We start from the raw sequence: 12,649 nt of genomic DNA, 5'->3' as shown, positions 1-12,649 counted from the left end.
GCATCCGTGGGAATGCAGGCTCCTGGAGCTCCACGGGCAATGGTGACAGTTCCCACAGCAGCAGCGGCAGTGACAACAGTAAATGTAGGGCTGCTGTCGCTCTGGGTAATATGATGCCGCCTTTCGACCCATTTGAGATCAATCCTCCTTATTAAATCCTCCTCTGAAATACCTGCAATGGTTTATGATTTTCTGACCAAGTACTACTTATGAAAAGCAAAGGAAAATAAACATCTATGTGTATCTGATCACTGTGTTTAAAATTCTCTCCGGAAGTCGTCCAAGGAACAGTGATAATGTTTCAGTGAACTCCTAACTATACTGGTGGGGGCAGGGTTGGGGGCAGACTTTTCGCCAGATACCATTTTTCACCTTTTCAATTTTGGACTGTGCGAATAGATTACCTTTACCCAAAAACTAAACAAAAGGAAACAAAGTTATTTCCTGCTAGCTACATAAATTTCCTATGAAACATTCCCCAAACTAACCATCCAGTTTCTGCTGCAGCATTTCCAGCACAGGGGACTCCCTCCCCTCCAAAGGGGACTGCCTATCCATCGTTAGTCAGCACTGCTTAACAGTTTTGTTTATACCCAGGTGAAATCCGTCTTCTCGTGGGATTGTACCATTAGCCTGAACTCCAGTCCCAGTGAAACAACAGAGGGTGGTGAGCACATGTGCAGAGGAAACCTGGGTTCAAACCCCTCCTCTGCAACTCATTTCAAGCAGAGTGTTTCGCCTTTCTGAGCCTCAGTTTTTTCATCTGCTATGGGGAGAGGCCCTGCACCCACCAAAGGGGTGTGGTGAGGCTGAAATAAGAGTCTGCATGTAAAGTGATTTACCCAATGCATTTGGTCATTGTTCTTGTTGTCTTCAACACCAGCAGAAAACTGCAGTGGATAAGAGGAGGGCTCTGAAGCCAGACTGCCTGGGTTCGAAAACAGGCTCCTCCCAGTGATACGTCAGGCAATCACTTACTCCCTCTGAGCCTCCGTTTCCATAAGAAGAAGGCAACACGCGTGCCCATCCCAACAATAAAGTCTTCTTATCTTGTAAGTAGTCAACGTTCCCGTACGGCAGCTGCTACTATTTTCAATTATGCGGTCAGGAGGTAGACATGTGCAAAGAGTAGACTGGGTCCTATCAAATACCTCTCTTTCTTTGGACTTAACATCTAGAGTTCCTTACGCTGATTCTTTTTGCTCACAGATGTCACTCTCCTCTCCAAGCACTCTCTTCAGAAGGCATTCCAGGTTGCTATTACGCCCTTACAATGTGACACTGCAACTGGGTCTCTCGGTAGAGTCTGACTAGCACAGTGTGTGTGTGTGTGTGTGTGTGTGTGTGTGTGTGTGTGTGTGTGTGTGTGAGAACCATCACCTTCCTGTATTCTAAATGTTGTACTTCGATAACACAGCCTGAAGTGGCATCAGGTTTGAGGGGATTAACAACCATAACTATAGTTTATCGAGCACTTAATCCATGTGCCCGAAACTACACTAAGCATATTGTGCACACAAATTCATTTAACCTGCACAATCCCTCTACAAGTAAGGAATTAGTATCCTCATTTTGCCGAAGAGTCAACTGATACTTAGAGATGTTATAAGTGGAAGGTCAATGCAGCCTAAACACGGTGGAGCTGAGAGTCTGTCTGTAGTTAACTTATTCTGGAGCCACAATCTTAACCTTTACACCATCCTACCTCCCACAAATATTAACAATTTGCTCAACTCAAATCGTAGGTCTTTTTTTTTTTTCCTTTTCATTTTCACAAACTAAGTCTCTCGAATCCTGCTCTTCTTCAGCTGAATTTTGGAACAGGACTTTATACCATATCCCCACTTGATGTGATTGTATCAAATTTAATCCAGTACATTCTCTCTCCCATCCAGCTTCAAGTCAACAGCAAAGGTAATTCTGTAAGTCACTGTCAAGAAGGAAGAGTAGAAGAAAGGCAAGGGCAGAGTTCTTTGGCAAGCCATTCGATACATTTCTCTCGAGGGGTGTTTCTACCAAGCAGTCAGTTTCCTAATAGGGATAGTGTTCAATCTGTTACCAACACACGAAACTTCAGTCGCATCCAGTTTCCATTGCTCTACCTCGTCGACAACTATTTCTTGAAATATCACATGGTCTTTAGAGTCAACATCTACAGCTAAGGTCCGTTCTAAGAAAGGTTGCCCCAGGAAGAACTGTGGATAGAAGGTTAAAGTGGATATGAGGAAAAATAGAGACGATGGTCTTGAGTGTTTAAAATATTTTAAGGGGAAAATCCTATCTTTGCTTCCAGAAGACATTTAGGTGGAGGAAATTCAGAAAGGGCAGCAGAGCAACACAACTCCAACCATCAGGCTTCTCGGGGTCCACACACACCTACCTAACCCCATCCCTACTCTAGCATCACACAAGGACATGCATTCGTGTGTCAATCTGTGGCTTCTCCAGCTTCCTTCATTAGAGTCAAGGGCAAGGTCTCCACCTTCTCTTGCCTTTCTCTCCGTCTGCTGGAACAAGGCATTATTGTTCCTTATGCTTTGGTACCTCCATTAACACTGAGGAAAGACGGACCATGGTAATTTTAGCCTTTTTTTTATTAGAGAAGAATGAAATGCAAGGCCTGTTCCACCAATTCCTAGTCCGCGAGTCTCTCAGAACTGAGCCTACTTGATATTAATCCATTCATCAACCTCATTGCTTAGTCCCACAGAGGGGTGACTTGTACCTGTGGAGAAAAAGACCCTTTGCCTCAAATATAAACAGAAGGGAGCTTGACATGCCAACCACCCTGGCGGGAACCCCTCAGGCCCCACTAGGACGCTGCTGTGAAGCCCTGCAGAGCCAGTAGGGCATTCTGGGTAATGGAATGCAACATGATGCAGTTCCCCCCAACGGGCCTCCCCAGGGTATCTTGATTTCTGGCTCTGCAAGAGCTGAAGCAAGCAGTTTTTGAACGGGGGGGAAAGGGTGGAGAGAAGGGGTGGAGGCTTCCTCTAGGCCAACCACAACTAACTCATTCGCTCTGTCCAGCAAAACCCAGACAGTGCAATTATCTGGTTAATTTAGCCCTTAGTTGGGAGACAGACTTCTAAAACGTGAATCCAGCTCAGACTAAACAGTGGCTTCCAACCTAAGCCTTCTCCCAAGTGCACGTGACATTACTAGGGGGTTGACATCAATGCGTTGACCCACCCATTGATCCAGATGGATGGGAAAAGACAAATGATTCAGACTCTAAGATGGGGTTTAAGAAGGTATGTCTTCTAGGAAAAAATGTTCAAATGACTTGCTAATTGCTCTCTTGGCTAATTTGCCTTCTGGCTTCCATGGAGGGGGATGGCTGGACATCGGGACCATGTGAAATGTTTGCCAGTGTCACCGTAGGATGGGCGGCTCTAGAGCCCCTGAGCGAGTTATTCTTTGGGTGATTCCCTCTGATACTCCTGCTCATAGACTCTGCACCCATACATTGAGCCAGGGGCAGCACTGAGAAAAAAGGATACATATTAAAACCTGCCTCTGAGGTTTGCATAAATGGGAGGAGACAGGGCTAGCTAAGCGGGCAACTGAGCATTTTCCAGTTGGTTTATGGGAAACTCAGATTTTTGAGGAGAGATTAAGGAGCAGGGATTTATCTCCCTTGGAAACTGACAAGCAGCCTGGAATCTGTGGAATCTATTAAGTTATTCATTCTGCAAATATTTGCTTCAGTTCCAGTATGTGCCAGGCCCTGTGCTACTTGACAGCGAGAGAGCCAAACAGCCACGGTCCCTACCTTCATGCAAGTAATCTCACATCTAAATAATGTGGTTAGAAACTCAGATAAGGGCTGGGAAGAAAACGCTGCGGTGCTATGAAAGGTAACATACCTGGTTGCCTAATGGATATCGGGGTGGGAGGTCTCAGAGAAGGAGTCTCTGAGGAAGGGGTTTTTAAGTGAACACGTTTAATAATCTAATTTGCTTTTCTAGAAATCTCACTCTGGCTATAGTACAAACAATAAATGGGAAGTGAGTGAAAAGGAGTGAGGAGTCTGGTGATTAGGAAGATTGGATGAGTGTTGATGGCGGTTCAGCCAAGGATCGAGGCAATGGGGATGGAGAGAAGTGGACACACTGGACAGATACAGGATGTCAGGAAGTCTGGGGAGTGAATGGGCACAGCGGCAGAAGGATAAGGAGGAATCCAGCAGACAGGGAAGGATCCTGGCTAAGGTGGAAGGTAGGTGATAGCACACTTCGCTGAGATGGGAAACTTGGGAGGATGAGTAGGTTATGGTCAGGGGAAGATGCCGTGTCTTTTTGTGGAGTCAACCAAACTGGACTCCCCACCATTCCACACCCTGTATTTCTGGTCTCCTCACCTTTGCTCATGCTAGTTCCATCTCACACACTCTTTATGTTGCCATTTCCACTTATTGAAATCCTCTCCATCCTTCAAGGTCCATTTGAAATACCACCCTCTCCTCACAGTCACTTCTGACTGCCCCAGTTAGAGTGGCCTCTGCTGCCCATGCCGCTAAGTGTGGACCCCTCCTTCCTGGGCTCTACCTGTCTTGAGGTTCTGTGACGACTTACCTTGCCTCCCTTCCTAGACCACAAGCTTTTGGAGACAGAGTGTCTGCTTCTTTATCTTCGTTCCCCACATTAGCGAGCTAGCATAGCATAAGGCAGTCAGGATGTAGACATTTGACAAACATTTGTTAAGTGAACCAAAATACCCAGCCGGGGAAGGAAAACCCGTTGACACTGGACTGACTTGAAAGCCACAGGATTAAACTGGAATTCAAGCGGTAGGTGTTTTAATACTAAGCCAACTCAAACTGGATGCTCGGAAAAGCTTTCTATTCCTCCAACACACCAGACTCGGAGTGCTGGAAAAATCACACCCCTTTATTATTATTGTTTTTAATTGCACTTTTCGGAGTTCATCTTATAGCAGGGACCTTTTCTATCTTATTAACGGTTTGCCTTTGGTGATGATGATAAATGAAGTTTACTAAATGCTGGTGTGTGCCAGGCACTGTTCTAAGTACTTTTCATGGACTAACTCATTTGATGCTCATAGTTACCCTACAGCGTTGACGCTGTTAGTCCTCTAATTGTATACATGAAGAAACCGACCTGCAGAGAGCATTAAGTATTACTCACCCAAAGTCACACAGTTAGTTGGTATCTGAACCTAGAATCATGCTCTGACATGCTCCTCTACAGCCAAGCACAAGTTCTGGCACTTAGTAGGTCCTCAACAAGAGCTCGCTGAATGGATGGGGGAGCCCTAGATCTGAGAGCACAGGTTCTAGTACTAATTCTGCCACTGGCTTCCTATTAGCCTCGAGTGAGTTCCCGCTCGTCTAATCTTCTTTGAGGCTTTAAATAATTTAACCCCAACAACGATACAAGGAAAATGGGGCGCAGGGAAATTAAGTCACCTGCCCAATCCCTAGAAAATGAGGGAGCCAGGATTCAAACCCACCGTGCTCCCTAGCCCAAGTGGTTCCATGCCTCAGGGATCATGGCGGGGACGCAGGCGGGCAGCAGGGCAGGGGGGGTGAGAACGGGATGGAGCAGAAGGACTTGTGGGCTCCCCATGCCCACTCCTGTCAGAGAAGCTCTACTTGTCTCTATTTTACAGAATGGGCTCCAACTTGAGATTTCCTTTGAAGGAAGGTTCTGCTGCTAAAACAAAAAGCCTGAAAACCATTGGACCAAATAATTCTAGAATTGAATGAGACTCCCAGGTGTAAGCCAGGATTTTTTGGTAATCTTGGCTCATTATAGCCACATAAGATTGGGGACCACGGTTGTTCCTGGGAATGGCTCCAGCTGTAGAAAGGTCAGGATGGGAACGTGAGAGGTTCCACTTCAACCTACCTGCTCCACTCGGATCTCAATCTCTCCATTCACCTTCTTTCCGTGGAAATACTTGGCCCTGTGAAGTAGAGGAAGAAATCTCTGAGTAAGGATGGAGACTGCTTTACTCGTTTTCTCCCTTCTCCTGAAGGCCCAAAGGTGTATATCCACACACATTCTCTACCAAACTCCTTCTATTGTTCTGCTGGTTTCTCATTATTTATATGTATTTGTACAGGAGAGGGAGAAGAGTACTGGCAGGGAGGGCTGGAGACTCAGGTTCTGGTTCTGAACGTTGCTTGACCTCCCTGTGTCTCTGTTTTGTCCTCTTGAAAAGGAAGAGATTAATACCTTCAGGATATATTTCTAAGGGTCATTTTAAGGATCAAATGAGATAAAGAATCCTATGTAAATAAATACTACAGAATTATTTTATTGAGTTACACCCTATATGCTCCATAAAGGACTTATTAAATTGATCTATCCAATTTCTCTACTCATTTCTCTTTCTGTCCATCTGTCCAGGGAAGCAGATCTTATCTGTTCCTTCATCTGTCCATCCATCCATCCATCCATCCATCCATCCATCCATCCAGACATCCATCATTTTTCCTTTACACCCCTGCCTTCTGTTTTCCCATTATTAGTAAATGGCATCCCATCTACTCATTACTCAAGGCAGAATCACAGACATCATTCTCCTTACCTCTTTCTCTCTTCCAATCCCCACTGATTCTACATTCTAAGTATTTCTCAAATCCATCCATTTGCCCATTTTCCCTCAAAAGCACCCTAATCTTGACCTCCTTCACCTCTGATATAGATTTTCTTGTCATATTCTATTTTTCTTTCATAGCACTTATTAAAATTATAATTAGTAACTACATTTAATGGCTGCGTCCGCTAAACTATCACAGTTAATTCCTCGAAGTCAGGAACAATCTATCATATTCCTCATTCTATTCCCAACAACTACCAGAGTACTTCACACACAGTAGGAGCTCAATTAATACTTGTCGAGTGAATAAATGATTGAAGAGAGAGACGAGAAAAACAAACAAAACAAAAACATTTGAGTCTTTACTCCGTGCCGGAAACTGTTACAGACTTTATCCTCTAATCTTTTTCATTTAACACTTACAACCACCACCACGTGGTAGGTATTATTATTTCCATCCTATAGACAAGGAAACTGAAACCCAGAGAAATTAAATGCTTTTCTTGAGTCCTGGCCTTCCAAGTCCACACCTGTGTTTTTGCTCAACCCCGGAAAATAGCAGCTCCTGGTTTTAGATGTCCTCCCACAAAGCAAAAGTAACAAGTATCCATTTGCTCTTGTTGATTGTTTGTGAAATGAATACTTGTTAGTCACCTGCTCTAATCGGAGCACTGTTAAGCATTTCCATAAATCTTCTCTGGGGCAGAGAGACATCTCTTTGATTGTAACACCCATTCTCCTTTTTCCCCCACAGTAAAAGAATTTATAGATTGGCACCAAAAAATGTATATCCCAACTCTCCATTCAGCTAGGTGTGGCCAGATGATTGAGTTCTAATCCATAATTGGTAATCATCACACCCAAGAAGCTTCTTCTTAGTTTCTCTTTCTATTCTTTTCCTTGGAACACTGACATTGCCATCTACTTTTTTCAACCTTCCATTTGTGAAAGAAAGAATCCTTTCTACAGATTCTCCGACCAAGTTTCAATCTATCTGCTTCCAAAGCCTATCTACACTTAGTGGACGCCACTGGGGTTCACCTCTTCCCAACACTGCCCAACTCAGTGATGGACAGCTCCAATATGAATGCCACTTTTTCTTACTGTGTTCACAGGTTTAGATGTCGGCTGGCCAGGATTTTAGTGGGACAGGAGCTATTAGTATAACATGAAAGCAAGATTTTGCTTTCTTCCAGGATGGTCTTAGGCAATGTGTGTGTAAAATCAGCCTTATACAAAGGGAACCTTCTCACATAGTTTGTAGATTTTATCACGAATTCTTAAAGGTAGTGCCAGCAAACTCCAGACACTGAGATTAGCCCATCTCTAATATTTTGTGGAGCCTGGGGCAAAAGGAGGCCTGTCATGCAGGGTGTCAGGCGGGGTCTCTGCTCCCGCTCCCCACATAAGAACGCAGGACATGGTGAGGCCAAAACGGAACACCCACGGAGCCATAAGTAAGGGAGTCATACCACTATATTCTCACCGGCGGCATCCGCCTCTCTGCAATCCACTCTTGCTAACCCCCATTTTCTGCTAGCATAGCCACGGCAGTTATATTAGTGGCCAATGGCTTACAGGTTACAGCTGACGGCCAACTAGCCACAGCTGATGGCCATCCAATCACAGTTGATGGCCATTTACTACCCGAGCCAGCACCTTTCTATGTGAGGCCGAGAGCCTGGAAACTGCTTTCTGGGGCTCTGTCCCCACACTCCACCCCTACAGGGTCTCGCCTCACAATCTACGCGACAAGCATCTTCCGCGAGGGGCCCTGTGCGAGGAGCCTGGAGGTGAATGCAATATCCTGGACACGGCCAGGCTCTCTGGGCACAACCAGGGTTTCTCAGGGCACCACCAGTACTTCTGGGCACAGCCAGACGTCCTGGGCTTCTTAGGGTACCACCTGTCTCCCCGGGCACAGCCAGGGTTTCTCAGGGCACTGCCATTCTCTCTGGGCTCAGCCAGACTTCCTGGACACAGCCAGGGCTCTCAGGGCACTGCCACTCTCTCTGGACACAGCCAGACTTCCTGGACTCAGCCAGGGCCTCTCAGGGCACTGCCACTCTCTCTGGGCACAGCCAGACTTCCTGGACACAGCCAGGGCTCTCAGGGCACTGCCACTCTCTCTCTGGGCCTCTCGGGGTACTGTGCTGGAACAACAGCGGCTCACAGTCAAGGTGTTTACATATTCTCAATGGCGGCCAGTCAAGACACAAAAGCAAACATCCGCCAGTCCACTACATGGTGGTATGTTCCCAAACAGTCAAGTGGCCCATTAAATTAGGGATGGACGGCAATTCCCCATAGTCCATAGTCATTCGCCAAAGCTGTCCTGGGGGTGAGGGACGACCTTGATCTCACCCTTATCTCCCATGGAGGACTCAGCAAGCGTTTCCTCCTGGGACTATAAATCCTGCATCCAGGCTGCCTCAGAAAGCACTTCACAGCCCACAGGGCGGCAATAACCTTCACTCTCTCCGGCCTCTGCTGGTTGGAGAACAATCCACATCTTTCCAGCTCTCCGGCAGCTGCTCCTCCGGGTCTTCCTCAGACTGAGCTTTCATACGCACAAACTGCTCCACTGCCCTTCGGAAAGCTTTGGCCGGCACCGTATCCTGCCGACTACGCCATGTGTCATGCGGGAGACCCTGCTAGCTGCGCCATTTGTCGTGCAGAGTCTCCTGCGGGGTTTCCTGCAGGGTCTCTGCTCCCGCTCCCCACATAAGAACGCAGGACATGGTGAGGCCAAAACGGAACACCCACGGAGCCATAAGTAGGGGAGTCATATCACTATATTCTCACTGGCAGCATCCGCCTCTCTGCAATCCGCTCTTGCTAGCCCCGATATTTTTCTGCTAGCGTAGCCACGGCAGTTATATTAGTGGCCAGTGGCTTACGGGTTACAGCTGACGGCCAACTAGCCACAGCTGATGGACATCCAATCACAGTTGATGGCCATTTACTACCTGAGCCAGCACCTTTCCACATGAGGCCGAGAGCCTGGAAACTGCTTTCTGGGGTTCTGTCTCCACAAGGCCTATGTATCATAGGACTAATATTTAAAATTGATAAATGAAGCTAGCAAACATTTAAATAAGACATGTCTGCCTTCCTTCTTTGATAAATACAACTTCATAATGACCTGGAAGTGTTAGAATTTAGACTTCTCAGAACTCTAGGAGTTCCACCCTGAACCTGCCAGCTCACTGGAGGTTCCCATTGTCCTCTCTAATTCTTCTCCCATCCTCCTCTCTGCCCTGCCCCACTGGGGCTTCTGTGCAGGCTCATGGAAGGCCCAGGCCACATGGCCACCCTTCACCTTCTCACCCACGCCCGATTAACAGCTGTCCCTTGGCCATGCTTTGGAAGGATGGACCTGGAATTGGGCCTTGGGTCCCTTTGGACAGGGAATTCTAGGGTGCATGGTCCTAAGGGTGAAAATTGCAGGGCTCTACTGCAGGGCCCTTCTTTGCTGTCAGGAGGGGTATAGCCAGTAAGGTCCAGAGCAGGCCTTACGTCAAGGGTGTGTGGGCCTGGGACGTCAGATTGATAACTGAACACTCATAATTGAATGCAATCACTCATAAACTGGAAAAAGCATGGATCTGAAATCATACTTGGAAAAAGTCTTCGCTCTACTATTCACTCACCATGTGTCCTAAGACAAGGTACGCAACCGCTCTGGTCATAGTTCCTTCACTGGGCAAGTGGTGAATCACATCCACCAGCCGAGGTTATGGTGAGAAATTGACGTGATCCTCTATGCAACAAGGCAATAGAGTGCACAGGGCTCAGCGCCAGGCTGACTGGATGTAAGCCCAGCTCCCTCGCTCTCTGGCTATACAACCCTGGGTAACTCACGCAACCTCCATGTGCCTCATCTGGGAAGTGGGAATATTCACAGTAGCTACCACACAGGGTTGCTGTGAAGAGTAAATGAGGCAAGACATAGAAAGCACGTAGAAGAGTTCCTGGAACATAGTAAGCTCCAGAGTACACAGCCTAGAGTCTGCCATTCGTGGAGGTGACACAACAGAATTACAATTTACCTCACATTGAGCTGTCCCATCAGTTCACTAAGTGATGGATGATGATAATGATAAGTAGATGTCATTGGACAAGGTCTCGAGCCCCTCACACCCTTCCTCCTATTTGGCTCATATGTCATCCTGAGAGGTGGTGGGGCACGGGCAGTACCCACATATTCCAGATGGAGAAATCCCTGTTCAGAGTCACATAATACCTCTCTAAGTGGCAACAGTGAGTTAGATCTCGTGCTTTTAAGATTTGGAGGATTCAGTCCGGACCCTCTGAGTCCTTCATGGTCTGGGCCCTGCTGACCTCTGGCCCATTTCTCCACCACTTTTCCGCCCACCATATGGACCCATTCAACTTTCTGCGGTTTCTTAAATACATCCTACACTTTTCTGCCTCTGAGCCTTCACACACGTGTTTTCTCAGCTGAGGATGGCTTCCTGCTCTCCGTGGGGCTGCCTGTTTCTCATGTTCCAAGATCCTCACCTACTGTATCAAACTGGCCTTGAAAGCACCCCCCTCATGAGGCTGGGTTAGGTGGCCCTCCGCTGGGTTCCCACAGTGTGCTGTATGTAACTGTTGTGTCATACCCATCACTCTGTGTTCTAATTACACGTCGTTTGTCGCCTGCCCCCAGACACCTTGTCTGTGAGAACCTGGAAACCCGAAACCATGTCTCCATGCTCACTGAATCTCCAGTATCCGGCTCAAAGGGCCAGGGCACAAGGCACATGTTTAACAAATGTTTGCTGACTGCCTAAATGAATAATGTCTTCCAGGGATAGGCTGGAGGGTACCCTGTCCTCGAGACACATTACTGCCATCTACAGGTACACTGTTGTAACAACACTTACAAATGTACCACCTACGATGTGGGGTCATATTGTCCAGTGTCCAACCTGCACAACTGGCAGCCCTCGACTTGTTTCTAACCCATAGCCCTTTGCACTACAGCTGTACCACCCAAGTCGCTCCGGCCTTCAAAAGCCTCACCTTCCCAGGAGAAAACACTTGCTATGCCCATCTCTGGGATTTTTACTGCAGGATCTGGCAGACAGACGCAGGCTGGAGCTGAAGGTCAGGCGGTCCATCCCCCTGCTTGGCCGGCAGTCAGAAGGCTGTCTCCTGACTGGCCACACAGACTGCTGCCTCCTTGCCGGGGGCTCATTCAGGCTTGAGCTGCTTCTGAACAGTTCTGTCTGGCACAGGGAAGGGTAGGGAGGGTCTGGAATTCTAGATGCCTTGGAGGCTGAGGTGGCTGCCTCGATACTTGCCCAGCTGCTTGATCTCAGGTACAGTGGACGAACCCCCTGGGCCAAGGGCTCTGTCTCCCTGATGCAGACCTCTTCCTCATGCCCTAATATGTTTATTCTCATAATGAGCTTCCTGAATATCCCAGCCAATCAGTCAAGTCCCTGGCCTTGGGAAGGGGTGGGGGCAGCTCTTGATTCTACCAAGCTTCCATCTCTGTGGGTGGTCTCATATTTAACTGCCACATCAGAGGCACCAGGAAGGAGAATATTATAAAACCAGCGCTGCCTGGGGTGGGAAATCCCGACTGGGGGAGGCGGGATGTGGTGGGAGAGAAAGATTTATGAGGAGCGGGCACCGAGTTCTTTCACGGCTGTAGCAGGGGCAAAAGGAAGAGAATTAGCACAAACAGGACCCACCTGTGTCCAAGCAGCACCCTTCCAGTAAATCCTCTGGGACGGAGAGTCAACGTGGCTAGGCCTCGGTAATGCCCGCCCCAGGGAGGGAGGAGGGGTCAGGAGGGTCTGTCTCTGGCACAGGGATCTTTCTGCAGGTCGCCCCTGTTGGGGAAGGGGGAGGGGAGGAGGCGTGCAGGAACGCAGTTGCACTGAGAGATTGTCTGTTTCTGATGCGATCTGTGAGTTGCTGTCTTGTGGACTGGACAGTAGCAGGGGCAGATGGGGGATGGACCACGCAGGAGAGGGCGGAAGTCAGGCACACTCAGGGCTTCCCCGGTTAGCAAGACAGGCAGAGTCACATGGCAGTGGGCTGGATGGAGACGTGGCAAAAG

At 47.8% G+C, this 12,649-nt stretch overlaps 1 protein-coding gene across 1 annotated transcript in view; it reads right to left on the bottom strand.

Moving 5' to 3' along the window:
- Positions 1–12,649, bottom strand: part of SYN3 (synapsin III) — a 417,649-nt gene that overhangs the window by 366,547 nt on the left and 38,453 nt on the right. The window contains exon 3 of the mRNA XM_081059169.1: positions 5,874–5,931. Within this exon, the coding sequence (XP_080915295.1) occupies positions 5,874–5,931 (58 nt within the window). The remainder of the gene's footprint in view (positions 1–5,873; positions 5,932–12,649) is intronic.

The sequence above is a fragment of the Rhinolophus hipposideros genome, assembly GCF_964194185.1.
Source record: "Rhinolophus hipposideros genome assembly, chromosome: 9".
In the NCBI taxonomy this organism is placed as follows: domain Eukaryota; kingdom Metazoa; phylum Chordata; class Mammalia; order Chiroptera; family Rhinolophidae; genus Rhinolophus; species Rhinolophus hipposideros.
This window is presented reverse-complemented; position numbering and strand designations above follow the sequence as displayed.